Raw genomic sequence first — 26,321 nt, 5'->3', positions numbered from 1 at the left:
GTTTACCACTCCTTACCACCCTCAAGGTAATGGGCTGGTTGAGAGATTCAACCGGACCCTAAAAGGCATGATCATGGGTCTTGAAGAACCAATGAGGCGTAAATGGGACGTCCTCTTGCCATGCCTGCTGTTTGCTTACCGTGAGGTGCCACAGAAGTCTCTAGGGTTCAGCCCCTTTGAGCTTTTGTATGGTCACCCGGTAAGAGGACCTTTGAGTCTGGTCAAGGAAGGCTGGGAGCAATCTCCCAGGAAACCTCCCCAGGATGTATATAGTTACATGCTGGCCTTTAGGAACCAGACTCGGCGCTTCAGAGATCTTGCTCAGGCAAATCTGGAGGCCAGCCAGGAAGAGATGAAGCAGTGGTACGATCAGAATGCCACTCTGGTTGAGCTTCAACCTGGTCAGAAAGTTTGGGTCATGGCCCCTGTGGAACCTTGTGCGCTCAAGGACAGGTGGACTGGACCGTTTGAGGTTGTGGAGAAGAAGAGCGATGTCACCTACTTGGTGGACTTGAAGTCTCCCAGGAACCCCTTAAGGGTCCTGCATGTCAACCGGTTAAAGCCCCACTTAGAAAGGTCCGAAGTGGGCATGCTCCTTGCCACAGATGCTGGGATGGAGGAGGAGAGTGAGCCTCTTCCTGACCTCCTGTGTGCAAAAGAAAAAGATGGGTCAGTGGATGGTGTTGTCCTCTCTGACACACTGACCCCTGAGCAGCAGCAAGATTGTCGCCACCTGTTGGTACAATTCCCTGATCTGTTCTCCTTAATCCCTGGTGTCACTCAGTGGTGTGTCCATGATGTGGACACTGGGGACAGCACTCCTGTGAGGCACAAGGCCTACAGGGTGACTGAAAAGGTCAGAGCATATATCAAGGAGGAGGTCTCCAAGATGTTTGCTTTAGGGGTGGTTGAGTCCTCTAGCAGTCCTTGGGCCAGCCCAGTGGTCTTGGTCCCAAAGGCTGCAGCGCCTGGTGCTTCACCAGAACTTCGGTTCTGTGTGGATTACCGAGGACTCAATTCGGTCACCAAGACTGACGCGCACCCCATCCCCAGAGCTGATGAGCTCATCGATCGGTTGGGGGCTGCCCGGTACCTTAGTACGTTTGATCTAACGTCTGGGTACTGGCAGATCGCCTTGACTGATGGGGCAAAAGAGAGGTCTGCATTCTCCACACCAGATGGGCACTACCAGTTCCGTGTGATGCCCTTTGGGATGAAGAATGCCCCTGCCACATTCCAGAGGTTGGTTAACCAGGTATTGGCCGGGCTGGAAGATTTCAGCGCCGCCTACCTGGACGATATAGCAGTGTTCAGCGCCAGCTGGGAGGAACACTTGCGCCACCTCCAGGAAGTGTTGTTGGCCCTGCGCAGAGCAGGCCTCACAATCAAGGCTAGTAAGTGCCAGATTGGGCAGGGTTCAGTGGTGTACTTGGGGCACCAAGTAGGGAGTGGCAAGGTGGCCCCCCTGCAACCCAAGATAGATACCATCCTGGCTTGGGAACCGCCCAAAACCCAGACTCAGGTGAGAGCCTTCTTGGGTCTCACAGGTTACTACAGGAGGTTTGTCAAGGGGTATGGCAACATTGTGCACCCCTTGACCTCGCTGACTTCCCGGAAGCAGCCGAGACTTGTGATCTGGACTGACGCCTGTCAGAACGCCTTTGACACCCTGAAAACTGCAATGTGTACAGCCCCGGTCCTCCAGGCACCCGACTTTTCAAAAGAATTCATTGTCCAGAGAGACGCTTCAGAGCATGGTGTGGGGGCTGTTCTGGCACAGATGAATGAGGAGGGCCGAGACTTACCTGTAGCCTTCATCAGCCGGAGGTTACTTCCCAGGGAACAAAGGTGGAGTGCGATAGAGCGTGAGGCATTTGCTGTGGTCTGGGCGCTGAAGAAGCTAAGACCCTACCTGTTTGGGACTCACTTCCGGGTTCAGACAGACCACAGGCCCCTCAGATGGTTAATGCAGATGAGGGGTGAGAACCCAAAGCTGTTGAGGTGGTCCATTTCCCTACAGGGGATGGACTTTACGGTGGAACACCGCCCTGGTACAGATCACGCCAATGCTGATGGTCTGTCCAGATTTTTCCGCCTTAGTGATGAGGACTCCCTGGGTGAAGGGTAGTTCTCCCCACATTTCAGCTGGAGGGGACACGTGTTAGACCTGGCATCATTGGCATGAGTCTCTCCTCCATTTTTTTCTGTTTGCCTCCTCTGTTTACGATGTTTTTGCTGGATTATTGCTTTGGGCACTGTGCCACTGCTGATCAGTGCCACAGTGCAAGTGCTCCCTATGTTAAATTGTTACATTGATTGGTGTTACCATGGTTGGCTTGGTTGACTTACTGTTCAGACCCTAGTCTAGTGCACTGCGTGTGCCAAGGGCGTGTAAGTTAACTGCTGCTGGTGGGCTTGCAGCACTGGTTGTGCCACCCACAGAAGCAGCGTGCAAAATATGTCTCAGGCCTGCCACCGCGGCGCCTGCGTGCAGTCCCTGACTGCCATGTCGACTTGGTAAGGAAACCTACTTACCAGTCTCTAAACCTTCACTTTGCCACATTTCAGACACCTCTATGGTAGGCCCTAGGGCAGGGTGCATTGTTGGTAAAAGGTAGGTCATGCCCTGATGTGTGTGGCATGACCTAATAGTGAATTACAGCCATTTTTCGTTTTTCACTATTGAAGGGCTACCTGCCTCCAATAGGCCAGACTGGGCAGACTGATTATTAACTCCATTATAATCTATCTGACTCAGGGAGCATGGTAGCAAGTCGAGTTTAGTATCCCTGAACTCAGAATTTAATAACACACCCTTTAGGATGGATGGTTTTTAAATTCTATGTTTGAAAATAGCACTTTTAGAAAGCGGCTATTTTCTTGTCCAACTATCTACCGGTCTCTGCTGGTTTGGTGTGTGTCAGGGGCTGGGTGGCTCCAGAGGTCTGAGTGAGTCAGTGTGGGGTGAATGGGGCGTTTACACGTAGAGTGAGGGAAGAGTAGCCTGCCCTGCCTGACACAATACTGGCTCCGCCTCCTGCTGGGCGACTGATAGCCCTGCTCCTGCCAGTGACAATACTGGCTCCGCCTCCTGCTGGGCGGCTGAGGACTCTGCCCTGCTCAGTGAATAGGCCAGGTGCCTCTGCCTGGCAACACCCACAACAAACCTGAGATGGTGGGAATCGCCCTGCTTGGACAAAGGGAACAAAGGGAAAAAGGGGTATAAGAGAAGGACCCCTGAACCAAGAACTCAGATCACTTCTGACAAGGAAACCTGTACCAAGGACAAGAAGCCTGCTGATCTAAGGACTTGCCTCCCCTTTCTGCCAGAGTGCTGTTTTGCTGTGGAGGAACCTGAAAGCTGCTTCTTTATTTTTGCCAAGGAACAAGGAGAGAGGAACTTGGTGTGTACTCTCTGAACACTTGCTAGGAAATCTCCAAGGACTGGAAGAGTGCCAGTCTCCTGCTGAAGTCACAGGGCCAAAGGACTTCACCATTTGCTGAATTGCTGGAAAGTGTTGTTTCCAGTACACAAGGGGAAATCTGCAGTCTCGACGCCGCCGACGCCGCCGAATCCAGCTCGACACCGTGAGTAACGGCTCCAGTGTCCCGAGCCTTCGACGCCGGCCGCCGGGCCCGATCGACGCCAGCAGCAACGCCAGTGAGCAGTGGGTATCGGCCCCGGCTCCAAGTGACCCCGTCTCGACGCCGGTATCGACGCCAGTGAGGAGTGAGTATCGGCTCTACCTCCAAGCGACCCCGTCCCGACGCCGCTGCTGATCGCATCGACTCGACGCCCTTCTCGACGCCGTGAGCGCTGCTCCGGCCCGACATCCCTCGACGCCGCTGCGGATTGACCCGACTCCGAGGCACGATCGACGCCGACCTCGACGCCGACATCTCGACGCCGGGGATCATCGTTTTCTTCGTTTCTCAAGGTACTGTACTTGTGGGGTCTGTTGCGACTCCAGGCTCGACGTAGCGCTCCTCGCGGTCGACGCCGAACCTTGGGAATCTTGTAGACTCGACGTCGTGTGACTCCTGTGGGGGTTACATTGTTGCCAAAGAACTGTGCTCAGAAGAATACTTTGCTAAAGAACTATTTGCCGAGAAGAAACCTTATTTGAACTCTTATTTTTCCTTCCAAAGAGTATTTATTAAGACTGTGGTATATTTTTGTCGTTATTTGGTCTTGTGCTAAGCCTTATATAAAAATACTATTTTTATAATAACTTCTGTGTCGTGTCCATCTGTAGTGTATTCACTTTATTACTGTATGTGGTCATAAATGCTTAACACACTGCCTCTGAGATAAGCCTGTCTGCTCTGCCAAGCTACCAAGGGGGTAGCAGGGGTTATCTGAGTGTGTAATCCCCTTGCCCTGACTAGAGTTGGTTGGTCCCTATTTGTCAGAAGTGTATACCTCTGCCAACTAGAGACCGCCGGTTCTAACACTGATTATAGGAGTTCTCAGTATCAAGTGATGCAGAAGGCTGATATAATAAGCAGGTAGGTTAGATTTGAGAAAAGGTTGCCTTATTTGGAATATAATTATTGAGAATTGTTATTGACCTGTACATTCTCTGGTTTTAGATTTATTTTTTATTGCTCAAAAATATGATTTTTTCAGGTACAAGAGCACTGCTTTAAATAGTCTGTGATCCTACTGCATTCTATATTTTCTCCATTTGGTCTAAAGTTTACAACTCTGGCATTTAAGTTTCAGGACGGACTCTTTAACCTAAGGACCGGGGAAATTCTACCTCTTTATTTTATAACTGCTGCATTCTGTTTACTACGTTTTAGTCATACATACGTTATGTCCTCCATAATTTTGTTTGCTTGTGTTTTTTCTCTGTAAAGTGCTATGTTATCCATTTAGACTTAAACATTATGAAAATAAAATTATACATCTCTCAAAGTCCTGGCCACTATATAGCAGAGCAACATAGATTTTAAAGGCTAATGTGACAGCCTTGTACAACACTGCTATTGCTTAGATTACATTTCTGTTTTGTAGCAGAATGGATACACCAATTGTAAGGAATATACTCCTTACACACAGGTTTAATATAGATGTTGAAAGGGACTCAATCAAGGCCAGATGCCTTCCCACTGTTCTAGCGTTAGGGCATAGCAGATTACATAAACTGAAAAAGAAGCTGATTCTAATTTCTTTATCACGGTGATCAGAACTATTTGTCGTCCTAATCATGTATGTATCCCAAAGAAGGCGAGAGAGAAAAGAAAAATAGTCTTAGCATCGCGTTTCAAGTATATGGGACTCATGGGCTGGTGATGAAGCTCTACTACTCATGCAACAATGTGCAGAAGGTCCAGTCATCAGGTTGTTCAACTGATACCTTCATTTATCACAATATTATCACATTTACTATTCTGTTTGTTCTTCTGAATTGGAGGCTTTTATGATTTCCTGAGACCTTGATGTCTGTAATAGAGCTACCAGTTTTCTGTTTGAGTTTGGAACGTTTTGACTTTGCTTACCAACACTGTTTGTCACAACAAAAGGGGACTTTGGCTGATTTGAGGTTACAGCTCTCAAGAAAGTAAAGTGCAAAACAATGAAACATTTTCATGCAACGTAGTTAATGTCACAGGCAAAACAAATGTATGAAAAACGTAACCGGTTTAGGCTGAATTGATCAGAACACTGCTGGGATGCTTGATCAGTGTGATCTGGTATGATTCTTAATCTGTCATTTTAGTAAAAAAAGTTTGGCTGAAGATCAGTTTGATGTGTTAGAAATGTATAGGTTGATTAAATATTCATCCTACAACGACAGAATCAGAGAGATGAAATAACTCTCAACTCATTTTACCATACTCACATAGTGAATGTTTCCCCAATGATTAAGATCCACAGCAAAAATAATCAATATGAGTCAAGAAGCCTTTTGCCCTGAAGTACTTTTTTCCTGGGTTATCAGATTGACTCCTCCCATTGCAGATAGTCAATAAATTCTCCAGTGTTTAGAATGGCTATTTGGTTTGTTCTACTTACAAAATAGACGATAATAAATCAGGCAGGTAATGTTTCACATCTCATCTTTCTCTGTAACTATGAATCTATATAGCCCCCTTTTTGCTTTTTTGTGTGGATTAAAATCAGAGTTTTTTTTTTACATATTGTGATATAAAAAAATCACAGAAGTTTCCACACTCCTCAAAGAGAACAAGTAAAGTAAAGTAAAGTAATAATCTGCAAGAACAGAGTGGATACATAACAACGAAAATCTATATCTGAAAGACTTATCTCCAGACGTATACCTGTGTAAACATTTGCAGTTATCCAAAATGTCAACAGATAACCACCTCTGGTAAATTTAATACAGCGAGATTGTGAAACTGACAATCCTACGACCAAAGCATTCCTTATGGTAAAAAGTTATGACACTTGTACTAATTCCAAAAACAACTCAAAGGGCAAGATGAAGTGTAAGGCTAGAAAGGTTAGACATGTTCTACTGGACTATTTTCTTGACTTCTACTGTTCTATGCATATAATTATTGTGTTTGCTGTGGTGACAAATACGTTATCTACGAGTCGTAGACTTGATTCGTGGTGTGGTCAGCCTTACCTTTCTTCTTCCGAGGTGGACAAGATAAGTGGAGTGGCCAACTTACTACCTGCTGCCCTCAAAGATTTGCAAAAAACACCGACATTTAAATACTCAGGGAATGATTTACAAGGGTAAACTTTGTTGTAAGTTTGCCATTGTTTTGATATTCACAAACTACGGGCCTGGTTGGAAAAGGTAAAGTTACACTTTTGTGTAAGTTTAGGATTGTTTGCAATTCACAATGGTATTTTCCTATTAGTATCTTTACAACTGTGGAGTCTCTGAACATAAAAATAGGACGGTCCTATCTTTTTATGTGCAGAGACTCCACAGTCATAAAGTACTGCTAGTAAAATACATCTGTGAATAGCAAACAATCATAAACTTGCTCAAAAGTGTGTTTACCTTTGTTAATCAGGCCCTACAAACACAATTTTACTACTAGTAATTTTCCGACTGTGGAGACTTTGCAATTGTGGCAGAGACACTGCAGTCATTAAATTACTGGTAGTAAAATTACGCTCATAGTTTTAGAATACTAAAACTGTAGAACATTTACTGCAAAGTGTAAGTTTAGTTTTGTGAAACAGGCCCATACATTTCTCCAGTATTCTATATTCTGGTGAAATAGGTTGTGGGCTACATGTTTGTTGAAGAGATCAGAGTTTAATGAGAAAGACACTAGTTCACACCCCATTGATTATATTTGGGTGGATTACAATGCCTGCTGCAGCTATCTGAGGGAATCTTGGACTCAATGCCTTTGTTTGTTATGTGATTAATATGCCCTTGGCAAGCAAGTTAGGATGCACAGCTTTTCAGATTACCCCTTCAGGAAAATCACACCCCTCTCTATTAAGGGAAATGCTGAGTAATATAGAATGCACCCGTTTCCTGGTCCAGGTGCAGAGACCAACAATTAAATCATAAATACAATTAATTTAAGTATATAAAGCATGAAGAAAGCTAATGGGTTTTACTGTTTTATTTTAAAGTATTTTGTGCATTGAGCATGAAGGTGTATGTATTAGGCTATCACAAAAATATCCAGACCTGGAACCAGTGTCCGTAATGACCTGGAGGTGGTGGTCAATCACCTTTGTGAAGTGGCTTCTTTAATGCTGAACTGGCACTGTTATGAGACACAAAGTATAATCTGTGAAATGCTGTGAAGGGGTACTGTGAGAGTAAAACGGTTCTGTGATGTAATTGTTGTTTTCTTTACTTCCTCGTAGTCCATGAAAGATCATCGAAGCGACTGCCCATGTTACTGTTGACTGTATGCATTTTGCTGATCCTGGCTGGGGCTATGTACTGCACAAACAAGAAACAATATTCCACAGTCTTGGACATACTAAAAGGCCAGCTAGCCGGTCTTCTTCTGCACATAAGGCAATTTGTTCGGAACTCTAGGACTTGGCTTATGCAGAAATAGCCCTGCCTCTTATGTCGCCACAGTACTGCTGGAACCCTGCACAAGTTCTGTGTATGTATCTTGTATTCTTAACACATATTATGGTGAAGGAATTCAATCAGACTTTACTGTCCTATTAAACAAAAATCGCAGAATAAAAACACTTTAAAGCTAGTAAAACATCAGCTAGCTGCGCTTTATGTCTTTGTTTTTAACTTTTAATTTCAAACAAATAAGTAATTCATGATGGCGTGTGCCCTCTACCTCTCCTGTTTAAAGGGGAAATACCATCCAAAGAAGAAAAACATATTATTTGAGTTTCTCAATTTAAATGGTTTCTTAATCAGTTAATATAAAGCAACCCATGACAGTGTATTTCAAGTTTTGATGCTTTTCTTCATTACACTGTGATTGGTAGTCGAACGTGTACAATCAGTAACAACCAATAACACCACGGACCAATGTTTCAGTGCAACAAATTTCCTTTGCTGCAAGGATAGCTAATATTGATCCAGGAGAGCTAGATTTATGCTATAATTCCAGGATAACCACTGACTATGTAAATGAGTTCCATCTCAACTTATGGAACGTAAACTTATGTGGAATGAATATTCTGAAAACCTGGCTTGGATATTGGCCTCTGGAAACTGCACTAAACCCCTGGTCTGCGAGAATATTTTGAATACAATAATATACTTGAAAAAAAGTAACAGTGCAGAAAGTGTACACGTAACATTTTAAAGTTATTTATAAAACGATCACTGAATTTTTTGTTGCAGCATCTATTTAATAAATGATCATCATGCAGGAAATCCCCATTGAAGTATATGGATACTTGCGAAATTCCAAAACTCACTATTCCGCATTTTTAATAAGCTACACAGCTTAAACATATTACCTAGATCCTGCAATGACTCTCCACATGGCTGCACAAATACACCATTGATGACAGACTTAATATCAGCATTGCTGACAATGCTGAATATATCATGGAATACATTAACATTCTTTAAATCCTAGTTTGAGCATGAAAAAATTATGTTGAAGAAAAAAAGTTTGTATGTGCAAACATATAGAAATTGGTTTCCTAATTCCAAGGTATGGGTTCCAGATCAGAATGCGTTGACCTCAGTTTCTCAAACCTGAGTTCACACTCCTTGAGATGATCAGTAGGTCACAAGAGCAAGACGCCAATGTGGGTTTGAAGACCCTAAACTGATGGGCTCTTTTGTGTTGAAAAGAGCTGAACAGCATATGGTAAGATCCGATGATGAGGAACAGTTCCTGCCCGAGCTCCTGAAGTGCCATGCAGAAGTAAGGCATAGGTTGGGATGTATCTCGTACGGGGCACACAAAGCCCGACAGAACTCGGAGGGTGACAAAGCAGGTAGAATGATGGTTTGGTTATTGGGATCAGGAGTGGGCAGCCTATCCATAGAGGCCATAAGGGATTAAAATACCATGCTAGTTAACACAGAGGAGGCAATATGCAAATTGTTCATAGACTACCACAGAGGGTTATATGCAGCACAGGGAGTGACAGGCGCGGTTGATCTGCAGCAGTACTTGGGTTGGAAATCAGTGACCAATGTCACCCCCCCCCCCCCCCCATCTAGAGAAGAACTTGAATAGCCCTTCACATAGAGGAGGCACAGGCTGCTATATCCCATATGGCAAGGAATAAGACATTGGTCCTGCAGGAGCTTTAGATAGAGTTTTATGCTGCCTACAGAGCGATGCTGGCAGGTAAACTCTTGTCTATGTATCAGGCGACCCATCAGAGAAAGAAGGGCCTGCAGTCAGTAAAAGAACCACTGATAGTGTTATTGCCCAAGAAGGGTAGTGATTTACTAGTTGTCTGGTCCTATTGCCCGCTGTTGCTCCTAAACCAAGACTACAAAATACTCAGCGATATCCTGCCTAACAAATTACTGCCTCTGCTACCAGCCTTGGTACACCCAGATCAAAGCAGGTTCATACAAGCATGCAATACCTTTCTCAGTGTGCAGTGACTGTTCACTGTGATGGATGTGGTGGAAGGCAATACAGGATCGTAGGTGGCTGTTTCTCTGTACATAGAGAAAGTCTTCGATACACTGGGGTGGCCATACCTGCAGACAGTAGTGGAAAAGATTGGATTGTGCCTGATATATCGGAATTGGGGGCGCCTCTTATATACAAAGCCATTGACCAGGGTCCGAGTGGAGAGGGAGATCTCGGAGGAATTCGAGGTGGTGTGTTGTATGTGTCAGGGCTGCCCCCTGAGCATTATCCTCTTTGCCGTAGTGATGTAGCCCATGGCTTGCTTGCTGTGCAGCCAAGTCCTTGAAGGGGAATCTCATATAGTGTAGAATGGACCGTGGTTTCACATTTACCTATGGGACCGACATGGATCGTTCCATGAGCTAATGGAAGTACTGGACCAGTTTAGGGAATATTCGGGCCTCAGGTTTAACAGGTGGAAGTCATGCCTTTACCAGATGACTAAGAGACTGGCAACATGCACAATGGCTCTTGCTCACTCTAAGCTGATATGGAAGGCTGGCATGTTTATATACTTGGGGGGTGCATGTTTACCATGCAGAGAAGGGCCTAAACAATGGTAATTTTAGGATGGTCCTGCAGACTTTAAGGGGTGTGTTCGATTTCTGGTGTAGTCTACCCCGCCTACTGCTGGCCGCATGGTGATAGCCAATATGTTGGTCCCACCCAGGCTGCTCCACCACTTCTTAGCTATTACGACTCTGCTGAAATGCCCTTTTCTTACATATTTACTTACCAAGCTGTCAAACCTGATTTAGAGAGGCACTAGAAAGAGAATGGTGCTGACTAACATGGAGCTTCTACTTGTGTGAGGGGGCCTTGGGGCCACAAATTAAGAGTGGATGCAGTTGAACAGCTGCAGTGGCCTGTTAGGTGGATTGGGGTGGGGGGGACCTGAGCTCAAAATGCTAAAGCACTTACTGGGACACAATGAAGTAGTAGACTGGCTGTTTGCCTCCTACTACCAGGACACAAATCTGCCCAAGACCTACCAGGCTGGTAAAGCCTGTTGAATTAAATACCTGGCCAGAAGAAATGGACAGCGACTACACACTTCATACCTCCCTCTATGGTCACCCCAGAGACATAGGGGGTGCTAATGCACTTTGACAGCTGAAAATTAACCCAGGCTGTGGTAGAGTACACGTGCAACATGTATGATGAGGGCAAACTCTGTACTTACGAGACCCTTGTGGATAAATTTGATATGGACACTTTGTGTTGCATGGGACGACAAAGAGAAAGATGCCCATGATTTGGGGACAGGATGAACTGCCCACTGATGGAGTATTACAATGATTATTGGAATAACGTTGTGGGAGCAAAGCCTTAAGAATTTTTTAAACCACTCTGAAGGCACACCTACCACAACAGATTGATGATATACAGCCTAAATGAACGCAGTATCTCAACCACAACAAAACTGATAAGTAATAGGCGGTAACCACTGTATATATCAAGACGGTATCACGAAATAGTAGACTCAAATTGCAACAATTCAATTACCTATACCACAAAACATACCCTAAAGAAAACATGTCAACTGTTTCCAGGTCCCAGGACTAGGTACTCTAGATGTGGCACACAGAATGTGCACTTTTACCACATGGTGTAGGAATGCCCAAATGAAGCAAAACCCTGGAGGACATTGCTGACTGAACTTGCAGAACTTGTGTACAGTGTTTTAGATCCCCAACTAGAACTTTGCATGCTGGGCTTGATGCCTAGACATAAAACGGGCAAACTAGAATGCAGGATTATTGATCTACCACTGGCGCTGTATAGACGTCGCAATGCAATGGCATGGAAGTCAGTGGATCCCCAGCTCATGAAAAGGTGTAAATAAGCCTTACCTGTACACACAGATTAAGCATGGGTGAGATCAAAGAGTTCTGAGGGGAAGAAATGACCCAAAGCAGTCCCTGTAGTTGATGTGAGGGTGGTGGAGGGGGAACGGTCATGCCTTGGCTGACAGCGCATTAGGAGCAAAGAGGAGACAATCCCAGGAATAGAATATCTTCCTGAGCCATCTCACAGACAAAAGGGTGCACTGAGGGGTCACACACACAGTTGGATTACTTCTTTTGGGGTACTGTTTGTTGTTAATTATATACAGCTCAATTATCTCTGTTGCCCTGGCGACGCATTGATCCCCCTCCTGAGTTGGCCACATGGCCTTGTGATACCCAGGGGGGAAGGGTGGGGCCCATTTTGGACCCAAAGAATGGGAAACCAACTTGGGACTGTGGATCATGCAGATGAAACTATCCTGAAGTGTGGGCTTCTACCATGAGACTGTGAATGTATGTATTGTGCAGCATGAAAAATGTAAAACTAATAAAGAGATATTTCAAAAAAATCTGATGGGCTTATTTAGAGTATGGCAGGTGGCCCAGTGTAGTAATGTAGTCCACGCTGGTATGATGCAATCCAAGTAGGTTTATTCAGGTAAGTAAACAGGTAGCATAAATCCTTATTAGTAGGTGTATAAGTGCTGTAGGACAGCCCCACCAGGAGCAGCCTGCTAGCTCCTCAGCCCCATCCACCAACTGTCATCACACATCCACTCACACAGGCATTCCACTCATGACCCATTCACCAACATTCCATACAGAACACACATACACACAGGCTGAGCAGCTAGGACATGGTAACATAGAGCAAGACTCATAGCGCAGGAATCCTGAACCCAGGCACCAGGGAGAAGTCTGTCCATCATAATTAAAGATCCCCACTATGTCAGAAGGTATCATTGCTGACATTTCTTCTGCTTGGGATATGGAAGTGATATGTTATTGTTACATTGCTAGAATTATATTGATAGTAATTACATTGAGATAAATCAATCAAGAATCTTTACTTCTCAGGTAAGTGTTCAATATTTTACATCACAGTTCTTTACTTTGCAGGTAAGATCATTTTTAGGTGCACTAAGCTTAACAATATGTGTGTGCATGTGTTTAAATATATTAAGGTTATGAAACTTGCAATAGTTAAAGTATTTTTCGTTAAATGTAATTACATGTAAGTTATAATAATTTTATTTTACATTTTTTAAAATTAAGTAATTTATTCATGAAAATTATGATAAAAATGCAACAAAAAGTATTGAAATGTGTGATATTATTTTTCTTTTTTAAAAGTATAAATGGGGTAGTAATGTTTTTCAGGGATGAGGAAAGGATAGTTAGGAGTATTTATGGTTCAGGGATGGATAGTGTATGGGGCTGGTAAGACGTTCTTAAGGTTCAGGGTTGAGATTCTAGGACTCAAGGATGGGTAGGGTATAGTGGTACTAAGGAATTTGTAGGGTTCACAGATGGTAATGAATATGGGTAGTAAGGAGTTTGCCAGGTATAGGGATTGATAGTGTAAAAGGCTGATATGAAGATTTTAGGGCTCCAATATGAGCAGAGAATATATAGGGGTTGTAAGGAGTTTTAGAACTTGGACGAGTAGTTTAAAAATTAAAAAATACTTTTATTACATTTTATATATAAATTAGGAGTACATTATGGAATTTAAAAAAAGATTGAAAATATTCTATTAAATTATTTAAAATTAAATTGGATTTGAGTGTTTTTTGGTTTTTAAAAGTTAGTTTTTCTCTACTTTCAACACCTAAGTATAACGTCAGATTAACATTTGTTTTTTTCCAGTGAATTTCTATGTTTTTTAAAATTTAAGTTAAGACTTTAATAACGCATCTAACAATAGCACCACTGTAACCTTTGATTTTTTCAGTAAGTGTCTGGGTTTTTCCCCAAAATAATTTTCAGTCAACTCCCTGATGTGCATGGGAAACACCATTTACCTTGCAGTATAAACCACGTAGTACCTTTACAATGTGAGCATTTCATCAAGCACTTCATTAGCATGCGTTTCTTTACCATGCAAGTCCTTACAAAGACTTGCTTTAGGGAACGCATTGTTGGACTGGTGTTGGATTTAAAGTCCAACACCTTCCCTACTGTTACACAGAATGGAGTTGGAATTGTAAAGTGTACTATTCCAAAGTCCAGCACTTGGTTAAAGCAAGTCGTTGTAACGACTTGTATGCTAAAGGAACGCATGGTAATGATCCGTTTGATTTAGTTCCCGCTTTGTAAAAGCATGTTTAGAAAGACATGCATGGCTCTGTCATACAACCGCTGTCCCCTTGCCTCCGGCCAGGCCCTGCACATGATCCCCTTGTAGATGGCCAATGAACCACTGTGCATGGCCTTCAGTTGTGCACAGCCAGGAATTGGGTGCTGGGCTTAACCGAGGGTAGCCACTCCCCACTGCACACAACAGTGGCCATGGACAGCGGGGAGTTGGCCAAAAGCCAGACCCTGAGCGAAACACCCTTCTGCATGTATCCAAAACTCCAGAGGGTAGCCAAACCTTTGCTTCACATGATCATTGTGCCTCTATGATACTCTGCTTATGACCTCAAAGACTGCATCCACATGACATGTTCAATGACTTCATTGATGACATCACTGATAACAGCTCAAATTACATCACTGATGACAACACTGAGCATGGTGGGAGTACAAGTTATAGTTAGCTCAGGGAACTATAATTGGTGAATTTAATTGTTTTTTCAGTGTTCTTTTAGTCTTAAATGTTACATTTTAAATGGCATTTTCACCTAACTATAGAGTCAAAATTTCATGTTTGTTTATGAAAAATAATATACATACATATATATATTTATATATGAAACAAAACATTCCTGAATTACCACGATGCTCGGTAACTCGAACGCAGGTACGGACCACAACAGTGCAAATTTGATTATTTCAGCTTTATTTCACCCAGTTAGTCAGCATGACGCGTTTCAGCTGCATCGCCACAGCCTTGATCAAATGACACCCCGGAACAAAAATGGGCTATTTGTAATGGTTCCCTTAACAACTATAGGTCACATGAACAGAGAATACTGGTAGTGCTAGAAAACATACTACTACATAGTAAATTCATTTTCTAAAATTCTCAATCGATAATTATGTAAATAATTCTTATAAATAATATAAATACCTTATTTTGACATAAATAGACAGTTAATAAAAATATGTAAGTAAAACCAAGTGGTTATTGACTTCCTGCCCATGACACAATGAGACATACTGCTCAATTCTAATAAATCCTTATATCAAAAGACCACAAATGTTGAGGGAAAGTATATTTATATATATGTATGTGTGTATATATATTCACTGAAAAAAACACAGGTTTCAGGGACGTTATAGTTATAGTTAGTCTGACATTTCACTCATACAAAACCAGAGAATTCAGCCACTATAGTTAGCTGAGCTAACAATAACTCATGTCCCCGCAATGCACTGCTGATAACATCACATATTACATCACTCATGACAACTATAACATCCCTGAAACCTATGGTTTTTTCAGTGAATATCTAAGGTTTTTTAAATGCTAATTTCTAACTATAACGTCCCTGAAACCTGTCTTTTTTTCAGTGAATTTTATATATATATGTATTCAATCTCCTCTCACTCTTACAAAGAAGGAATCAGCACGCAGGTTGTAGTTTGGAAGTATTTAATCTGCAAAGGACGCAATCCACGTGTTTTGGCTCGTCTGAACCTTGATAATGATACATTGTAGCTTCCTTATTTAAATGTGCAAATGCCTCCAGTTGCCAACAATAACAAAGGACTACATATTACTTTAATCCAAAAAGCTGGCTGCCATATTGGCATGGTCATGATGCGAAAATTCAGGAATTCAAACAATAATGAAAATAAAACAAGTGTTGATATACACTCAATGTCATTTTATCATATCTTGCCCCGTGACCACCGTACCAGTATGTTCTTCAATGTGACTAGTTCATAATAAACATACTTACGATTGCAAACATCAACATAAACAGTGGACTGCAAATTACTTTAAAGTGAGAGGCAATTGGCCATATTGATCTGGGCACTTTTCGTATTATAATGGTTCTTACACGAAAGAAAAGAAAAAAAAGGGGTGTTAATACACACACACTATCCCTAAATAAAGTTCTAGCGATTATTGTTCCATTCCATTAACAGCTCATTTGAGATGTCATGAGGGATGTCATGAGTGATGTCACTAACCATGTCATGAATAATGTCTGAGGTCATAAGCAGTGATTTGCGGGGGATGTAAGTTATAACTGCTGAATTTCACTGGTTTTGCACTAGTGAAATCTGAGTCTAACTATAACATCATTGTAATTTTTGTTTTTTTCAGCAAATTTCTAGGTTTTTTTAACGGTAAGTAAGATGCCTATCACAATGGATGGTGGGGGGTTGGAAGCAGGGCCTGTCCTGGCATTGTGCTGCCCTCACACAAGCTTTCTGCTCCTGCCTCCCCTCCTCCTTGCCATCTATTGTCCAAGTCCATGCCCCTGCTTCCTCATTACAGCTGTGTGTGGCCGTTGTTCTGCCACTAGCCTTCCCGACCTCTCTGAACAGTTAACTTGCTGCCCCATCCACTTCCTCCCTATCCTCTGTTGTCTGAATCCATGCACTAGCCTCCTCCCTCCTGCCATGAATGGTCTGATGTGCTGCCACTGCCCTCCATTTAGCATGATGTCCCAGTACACTCGTCCTGCCCTCCATTGCCCAATTCTATGCCCCATCATTGACCTTCTGCTTAGCCTCTGTGCTTAGATTGCTGCCCCTACTCTCCTTCCCCCTGCACTCCGATGTCTGTGTGCATACCCCTGCTCCAACCTTTTTTCCCACCATGTTCCATCGACCTGCCCCTCCTATCTACTCTGAGTGTTCTGTTGAGCTGCCACTCCCCTCCCACCTGCCTAGCATTGTCAGATGACTGTAACCTGCCCCTGCCACCTCCACCCTGCCTGTCCACGTTCCATGCCCCTATCCCCTTCCTCCTGTCCTCCATGGTCCATTTTACTGCCCCACCCTTCTACCCCCCTGGTCTGTTGTGCTGCAACTACTCCTCCTGCCTGCCCCACATGGTCTGTTGTGAGGCCCCTTCCCCGGAACTCTCTGGTCTGTGCCCAGCTCCTACCCCTCCCTTCTATCCTCCATGGTCCTTTGTGCATGCCCCTGCCTCCTCCTTCTTGCCCATCATGGCCATTGTGCTGCCACTAACCCTCCCACTTGCCATGCATGGCCTTCTATGCTGCCACAGCCCCTCCTACCTCCCCTGTGTGGTCAGCTAGCTGTCCCTGACCCCTCCCACCATCCCTCCATGGTCTGTGTGTATGCCATTATAGTCTCACTGTTGCCCTCCATGGTGTGTTGTGCTTCTAGTGCCCATCCTGCCTGACCTCCATGGTCAGCTTGCTACTCCTGCCCTGCCCTAGTGCCCTCTGCCCTCTGTTTTCCATGTGCAGACCCCTATTCCCTCTCTCCTGGCTTGTGTGTTCCATTGTAATGCCCCTAGTCCCTCCCTCCTGCCCTTCATGGTCCATTATGCTGCAGCTTTCTCTCCTGTCTGTCCATTATGGTCAGCTTGCTGCCATTGCCTCTTTCCCCTCTGTTCTCTGTTGTCCATGTGCATGGTCCTATGGCTTTCCATGGATTGTTGTGCTGCACTGCCACCCCACATGCCCTGCATGGTGTATTCTGCTGCTGCAAACCCTGATGCCTGCCCTGTAAGGTCAGTTTTCTGCACCTGTCCATGTCCCTCCTGTCCTCTGTCATCCGAGCCCATGTCCCTACCCCAATTCCTCCTGCCTTCCATGATCCAATGTACCATACTTGCTAACATTTTGAACTTGGTAAGAGGGAGATTTTGAAAAAAACTGGGGAATTGATTTTCCTCATTGACTAACATGGAAAAAGAGGAGATTGTAGACAGGAGACAGAGAAAATAAAGCCCATTTGGGCTTAAATACATTGGGCGTTTACTGGCTGAATCGGGTCTGTTGGCATGTATGGTTGTACTACCACTTCTTCCTTCTGCCCACAATGGTCTATTATATTGCCACAGCCTCCCTTGCCTGTCCTGCATTGTTAGTTTGTTGCCCCTGCCCCCCTTTCCACTGCCCTCCATAGTCTGTTGTGCTGACACTGTCCTTCCTGCCCGCCCAGTGTGGTCAAATTGTTGCCTCTGCACCCTCCTACCTGCCTTCAATTTTTCTAGGCCGTGCTCCTGACCTCTGCCTCTCAACAGTATCCTAATGAACAACTAGATTGGTAACATTCTATATTTATTACAAATTTGTGGCACGCCTGACGTCATCTTGATGCAATCAAAACTGTAATACCTAAATCATTTATTTTTGAAATTATAGAAATGAGAGGGTCTTATTTGCATCAAAATTATGGTTAGTGCTCTAAAAAACTAAAATGAGGACATGTTGGTTCCGATTCACAGAACTAACTTAAGACAAAATCCTAAACTTACTACCATTTTGGTATTCACAGAAGGCACTTACTCATTTTGGTATTCACAGAAGGCACTTACTTACTCATTTCGGTATTCACAGAAGATAGGAGTCCTAACTCTAGGACTCCTAAATGCCTTCTGTGAATACCGAAAGTCTGAAAATGAGGATTTTTCTCAGTTTAGGAGTAGTAAAGTTTTGCATACTTCTGTCATTGGGCTATACCTGGGCTTCATCTGGGTGATATTTGTGCTACATTTGGGATCTTTTATCTCTGGTGGCCATTTTGGGAGACTTATTTGTTATGAAGATTTCTAATTTCCTCATTTACTGCAGTCTCCTCAGTAGGAAATGCTTTCAGTTTTTTACTTTGATTCCATCAAGAAGGCATTCAGATGTGTCACACATTTGATATAAATTCATAATGTTAGCACTCTAGTTGCTCATTAGATCACAGTAGTAAAGCTACTGCTTACCAGGGAACTAACTGGAAGTCTGCTGCTGGTATTGAAAATGCATGTTTCAGTCTGCATGTCAGAACTTTTTAATGAGATAGAAGAGGATTTGAGAAGTCACTAAAAATTTGCCCTAATTTTTCTTTCTGCAGCACTAAGCATAGTTTTTATGGCAAAATGAACCCCTTCATTTTGTTCCTTTCTAAATTAAATGTTTTAAGTGTTAGCAGTTTATTCCAATCAAGATAGTTTTAGGTGTGCCATACTTTTGTCATAAGTAAGACTGTTAGAGCTCTAGTTGTTCTTTAGAACACTCTGGGAAGCTGCAGTAGAACAAAAGGAATCAACTGACAGTCTCTGTCCTTGTTGGATGTACATGTTTTACTGAGAATGGCACACTTCATTCACACATGACGGAGAAAGAGAATGTGAATTTACAGAAAATATGCTCTCATTTTAGCTTCAGGAGCACCTTCCAAACCTCTATGGGAAAAGCATGAGAAAATAGTTTTCTCTCAAACATGATTCATGATATCCCAGCAGAAGGCTTTTTCACAGGGTAAAATCACCTTAGAACACACCACAATTCCTGAAATTAATATGGTACCATCAACTAATGATTAATAATGTAACTCCAGTCTGTTATCACCCTTTATGCGTTCTCCTTTTGGTGACCCTCAAAACCTTACATTCACTACAATGCATTTTAATGGGGTGCTATCATGTATATTGGTCCCAAGATGGCTGCCAAAATTTCTTGGATGAAGTGCTGACAACCAATCAGATCTCACGATGAGATGTGTGGTTAGGATCTGCCCAGATATATACATTTCTTTTTCCTTTAATATTAAAAAAAGGCTGAATGGATTTACACCCTTTAAAGCAAAGAGTGCACTCTGAGACCCCCTTTTTTCTTAGCCCCTGCTTGACAAGTCAACCCGAAACTTTCAAGGCAGGAGCTGAACGGAGCGCACCATTCATTTTGAAATTTTGCGAAGATTCGTCAAAAGGCGTCAAAGATATTGGCAAAAGAAGGTCCTAACTATGACTTCCTACTGGCGACCACCAGTAGGTTTTATATATATATATATATATATATATATATATATATATATATATATATATATATATTACCTACTGGCGGTCGCCAGTAGGTAGTTATAGTTAGGACCACTTTTCCATAGGAAATCCGCAACATTCTATTTTGAATAACTTTGGCGCCGGTCGACGAATCCTCGCAAATTTTTCAAAATAGGTGGGGCGCTATGCTCCGCTCCTACCCTGAAAGTCTCGGGGGGATTCGTCAAGCGGGGGCTGAGATAAAAGGGGGGTCCCAAAACGCGTTTTTCCCATGCATTTTTCCATAGGACCTTTAGACACAGCTACAGCCCGAACGGCTGAACAGAATTGCTAGAAATTTGGCAGAGAGGTAGTCCTCAGGTCAAGGAAGTGCCTTTTGTAGGTTTGGTGTAAATCTGTTCAGTAGAATCTGAGAAAATAGCCTTTAAATCAATATATATATCTGAGCCAGCTTACAGTGCGCTTACGGTACGCTTACGGTACGCGTACGGTGGCGTGCGCGAGCGCGATTCTGATTGGCTCTTAGATCTTAGTAAACATTCGAATCGGCCGAAACCAGGAAGCGGCGGCCGCCATTTTCTCTCTCGCACTGAGAGTGATGATTAAAATACAAAGACCAAAAACATGTAAAGGGGCTGTTTGGACAGCTCCAAAACACCTAGCCATGTTGAGGGAGTCCCCAAAGATCACCCAAGGCCAAAAACGGAATTTTTATTTTTTCGCTAAATTCGCTAATTTCGCCGATTACGCTTACCGTACGCGTACGGTAAAAAAATATTAAAAAAAAAAAAATATCCACACTCACCCCACCCCGTGTGCAAATGGTGCCTGAAGGGCACCATTTGTGCATGGCTTATATGTGGTGCGAAAAATTAAAATATTACCTTTCAAAATGAAGTGCATCATATGTCCTCCATGTGCGCACGGTGCTCATCTAGCGTAACGTGGGCACGCGGTGCGCGTAGCGCACCGCGTGCCCACCGTGCGTGCACAGCACTAACTGCGTAAAGTGGGCGCGCGGTGCGCGAAGCGCACCGCGTGCTCACTGTGCGCGCACGGTGCGCGAAGCGCACCGTGCGCGCACGGAACAAACTGCGTTAAGTGGGCGCGCACGCCACGAATGGCGTAAAGTAACTTAGCATTTAAAAAACCGTACAAATTCACTCAAAAAACCATAGGTTTCACACACGTTATAGTTAGGAATTAGCATTTAAAAAACCTTGCAAATTCACTGAAAAAACCATAGGTTTCACACATGTTATAGTTAGCGGAAATTTTACTGATAAAAAACCAATGAAATTCCCCCGTTATAGTTAGTGCAGGCAACTATAACTCACGCGACCGCAATCTTCTGCTGATGACATATGTGTCTTTATGAAAAAAAAATATTTGTAATATATGTATAGCTAAAAATGTATGGAAGAAGACATGGGCAAATAAGTGTCTAAATACAGTATTAGCATCAGCAGAGGATTGCGGTCGCGTGAGTTATAGTTGCCTGCACTAACTATAACGGGGGAATTTCATTGGTTTTTTATCAGTAAAATTTCCGCTAACTATAACATGTGTGAAACCTATGGTTTTTTCAGTGAATATATATATAAATATATATATATATATATACATATATAGATACACACACACACATATATATTTATATATACACACATATATATATTCAGTGAAAAAACCATAGGTTTCACACACGCTATAGTTAGGAATTAGCATTTAAAAAACCTTAGAAATTCAGTGAAAAAAACCATAGGTTTCACACATGTTATAGTTAACTGGACATTTTACTCGTAAAAAACCATTGAAATTGCCCCGTTATAGTTAGTTCAGCTAACTATAACTTGCGCGCCCGCAATGCACTGCTGATGACGTCACATATTACATCACTCATGACATGGTCAGTGACATCACTCATGACATCACTGATGACATCTCAAATGACATCACTGATGACATCACTGATGACATCATCCAGTGAATGTGTGTTTTTCTGAAAATTAAATATGTTTTATATATGTATATCTCAAGGTCGATGGAAGAATAAATGGGTATATAAGTGTTTAAATGGATGAATTGTTTTTGAAAAATTGATTGTATTACTGACTGATTAAGTGTATCTTAGTGAATACATGGCTTAGTGAGTAATGTTTAAATATGTAAATATCTGTATCAGTCTCTCACTTTGTGTATAAGTGGCTGCATGGGTTGGTGTGTAGCTACATGAGTGTCTAAATAGGTTATTAGTTGGTTTTTTGAGTATCAGTATGAGTGTGAGTGTCTGGTTCGGTGAGGGGTATTACGTAGTGCATGGGTGCATGAATGAGTGACTCATTGTTTGTATGTGTTGAAGACAGCATGTGTGCAGGACTGTATGGGTGGATGAGTGTATGTATGGGTGTGTTAGTGAGTGAATGACTGTCTCAATAGTGTCTTTATGTGTAACTACATATGTTTTAAACTAGTATATGTGACTATTGGTGTATATATGTGAGTATATGTGAGAGTGAGAGATTGAAAGAGTTCCTGTATGAATAAGTATGTGTTTCTATAAGTGATTGTTTAAAAGACTAAGTATATGTAAGTTTCCGTAGAAGTAAGTGTGGTGGTGTGTGTATAACTGTATATGCAAGTAAATGTATGTTTGATTCTTTATTAGCATGACTAACTATGTGTGTGAGTACCTCTATGGATGAGTGGCATTGTGTAACAGGATGTATACGTGTATGAGTACATATGATGAGTGAGTACATGTATGAGTGACTGTATAGGACTGTTGGTGAATGAGTGGATGTGTATTTGGATCTTAGAATTACTGTATAGGTTGTTGTAACTGGTATTGGTATGTCCATTGTTTTTAAAATTTTAATTTCTATTTTTGATTGTGTGTATCAAAGGTTATATTAGGGGAAGAGGAGGTCAGCCACTCTATCACAAGGATGATGTCATCAGTGATGTCATCAGTGATGTCATTTGAGATGTCATCAGTGATGTCATGAGTGATGTCACTGACCATGTCATGAGTGAGGTAATATGTGACGTCATCAGCAGTGCATTGCGGGCGCGCGAGTTATAGTTAGCTGAACTAACTATAACGGGGCAATTTCAATGGTTTTTTACGAGTAAAATGTCCAGTTAACTATAACATGTGTGAAACCTATGGTTTTTTTCACTGAATTTCTAAGGTTTTTTAAATGCTAATTCCTAACTATAACGTGTGTGAAACCTATGGTTTTTTCACTGAATTTCTAAGGTTTTTTAAATGCTAAGTCCTAACTATAACGTGTGTGAAACCCATGGTTTTTTCAGTGAATTTGCAAGGTTTTTTAAATGCTAATTTTGTTTTTTTTCTTCTATTTTTTTAAACGTATTTTTATTTTAATTTTCTATCCTTTTTTAAAGACTATGGTTAAATTTTTAAAATTCTATAATATGTTTTTTTTAATATATTTTATAAAATAAACATGTAAAATTTATTAGCAATACATTTTTTCCTTTTTTGTAAATTTTTTTTTAGTACGCGTACCGTAAGCTTACGGTAAGCGTACGGTTTACGCAACGTCCGTAATTTATCTACGCTGTTTGCGTATAGTTACGCAATTTGCGTAGCCGCGCGTCCTCCGCGTGGGACGCGTACGCGTGTACGCTACACGCGCACGTTACGCGGAAGTGTCGGGTAGTGACTGTTATGCGCATGCGCGCAAGCGCGTGTCTTTTTTACGCGCATGCGCACTTTTTCCGTAAGCGTACCGTAAGCGTACGGTAGGTCATGTGATCATGAAACACAACTTTTGATTGGTTGAAACTACTTTCAGTTCTAGAACTCTCCTACACCACACCCATTCCCCTCATTTCTGCTTTTGATCCCTTGGGAGAAGGAGCTGGTTTGTCTTTGGGATACGATGGCAGAACAGCAGAGCTCTTCTGAGAGTGAGGCTAGCACTAGCAGCACTGTCTTGAGGCAGAGATCGAGGAAACAAAAGCCCTCTTATGTATGGGATTATTTTACTTTTCCTGAAGGCCAGCAAAAGGTGAATGCACCCTTAGTAACTTGCAGGCTGTGTCAGCGTGTACTTTCTAGAGGTAATCCTGACAGGAAGTATTCCTTTGGGAATCACACCATGAAGAGACACCTCCAGGATGTACACAGAAGGACACATGGTCATCTTTTTGGAGGTAACTCTTCAGAAAGACAAGCAAGTACATCCACAGCAGCTCAGCCTGGACCATCATCTGCAGGGCTGACTCCTTCTTCTGCAGGTCAGGTGAGCCCTTCATCTGTGGGGGGAGCATCTCCTTCTGCTGGCCCTCTGGAAATTAACCCTCGTTTTCTGAGGGTTGATATTCGATGTGCCTCTTGTCATGATCTAATTTGTCATAGGGAGACCAGTGTTTCCCTAGTGAACAACAAAATAGATCAGCACACTTGTCACAGAGACTAATTTTTCCATGCTTTCTTTCCTCTGTCCCTGCATGAACACAACGGTTCTTTTAAGAGCCAACCTTATCTTTCATCTTTTTTTTACATATGTTTTTAAAAACTTTTTTTTTTTTTTTTACCGTACGCGTACGGTGCGCGTACTTTTTTTTTTTTTTTTAAAAAAAACACTAAAAATCAATTATCACATTACAAGGTCCTTGAGAGACTACAATTATTATTATTGACTTACCATACCCACTCAAAAAAATATTTATTCATTTGTTTTTTTAAAAAATAGCTTTAAAAATGGTTCTAGTTATCGAAATTTTTCTATATCAATCTGAAAAAAAAGAAAAAAAAAAGTATTAATATTTTTAAAACATTTTATAATACAGTACACATATTTACATATTTTTCCAAAAATATTTTTGCCTTATTTTTGCTGTTTTCAGAATATATTGCCTTAGTGATGCTGAATGTATTTGCATTACAGACTGAAACCTGAAAACCCCACTCGCTTGTAAATACTGTGCATGATTATACATGGCAAGCACATGGGTGTGTGCTAAGAGTCTGCTTCTTCCCCCAAAAAATCGCTCCCCCTTTCCATCTAATGCAACTGTGAAATCACCAGAGCAATACGCAATAAATCTCTGCCTATAATTCCTCTCTGCACACAGAGTCATGTTTTCACATTAGTCTCAAAACGAAATTTCTTTGCCAATTTGAAAGCACACTTACTGCTCTTTTTTTTTGGGGCAAGTGAAAATCACTTTTACAGACTGACACATTATGAAACCACTTTTTTCGATTTTCTTAAATGCACATGTCCAAACTTCTTTTTCAGACCACCTCCATGTGTAACCTGGGTGGCTGCCTACACTCCAGCAAGGGCAACCAGCCTTAGTGATGCTGAATGTATTTGCATTACAGACTGAAACCTGAAAACCCCACTCGCTTGTAAATACTGTGCATGATTATACATGGCAAGCACATGGGTGTGTGCTAAGAGTCTGCTTCTTCCCCCAAAAAATCGCTCCCCCTTTCCATCTAATGCAACTGTGAAATCACCAGAGCAATACGCAATAAATCTCTGCCTATAATTCCTCTCTGCACACAGAGTCATGTTTTCACATTAGTCCCAAAACGAAATTTCTTTGCCAATTTGAAAGCACACTTACTGCTCTTTTTTTTTTGGGCAAGTGAAAATCACTTTTACAGACTGACACATTATGAAACCACTTTTTTCGATTTTCTTAAATGCACATGTCCAAACTTCTTTTTCAGACCACCTCCATGTGTAACCTGGGTGGCTGCCTACACTCCAGCAAGGGCAACCAGCCTTAGTGATGCTGAATGTATTTGCATTACTGAGTCCAACCTCAAACCCTTAAACTATTCTTTTTTTTTCCAGTACACCTTAATTTATTGTGAAAACATACTCCATATTATTTTACATGTTCCTCACATTTAAATTTCTCCCAAAACAGAAAATGATAAACGCAACTACAACAAAAAGAATTTCCATTTCTATTATTCATTTCTTAAGTTACCACATACATCCCCTCTCAAACTCTAAACTCACTCAAAATTAGTTAGTTGTGAAAGAAATGTGACACTCAAACAGCAGATTATCAGAGCCAGGATCTCTGTTGTGTTCACCTCTCTCCTCTCAGCAGAACCAGATAATGGCAAACTTTCCCTCTATTTTTCCACACATATACATGTAAGTTTCAAATCTCAGTGCTTCCCCCTTTTTTTCAAATGTAATCACACATTTCTATTGGTTGAAAACCAACCCTTTTCCAAAAGAACCCTGCCCCCAACTTGACTTCTGCCTAGTACCCTTCCCCCAAGTTGACTTCTGCCTGCTACCATAGCAACAGCTCATGGAACACTGCTGTGTGGAGTTAGGTCAGAAGTTCGCCACACAATGTTTCAATTCCACAGAGCAAGAGTGCTTGACTTTTCAAAC

General features: G+C 42.2%; 1 protein-coding gene across 3 annotated transcripts in view; it reads left to right on the top strand.

The window, feature by feature from the left end:
* The window catches only part of C9H14orf180 (chromosome 9 C14orf180 homolog), a 229,619-nt gene extending 220,082 nt beyond the window's left edge, over positions 1 to 9,537 (top strand). Inside the window, exon 5 of one of the 3 annotated variants that reach the window (XM_085626267.1) lies at positions 7,817 to 9,537. In XM_085626267.1, coding sequence (XP_085482393.1) covers positions 7,817 to 8,016 — 200 coding nt within the window. In that variant the 3' untranslated portion in view covers positions 8,017 to 9,537. The remainder of the gene's footprint in view (positions 1 to 7,816) is intronic. The other 2 variants (XM_085626268.1, XM_085626266.1) reach the window with 2 other exon arrangements.
* The last annotated feature ends 16,784 nt before the right edge of the window (positions 9,538 to 26,321 follow it).

The sequence above is a fragment of the Triturus cristatus genome, chromosome 9 (genome assembly GCF_964204655.1).
Source record: "Triturus cristatus chromosome 9, aTriCri1.1, whole genome shotgun sequence".
Taxonomy (NCBI): Eukaryota; Metazoa; Chordata; class Amphibia; order Caudata; family Salamandridae; genus Triturus; species Triturus cristatus.
The sequence above is the reverse complement of the archived record's forward strand: the minus strand, read 5'-3'. Positions and strand labels throughout refer to the sequence as shown.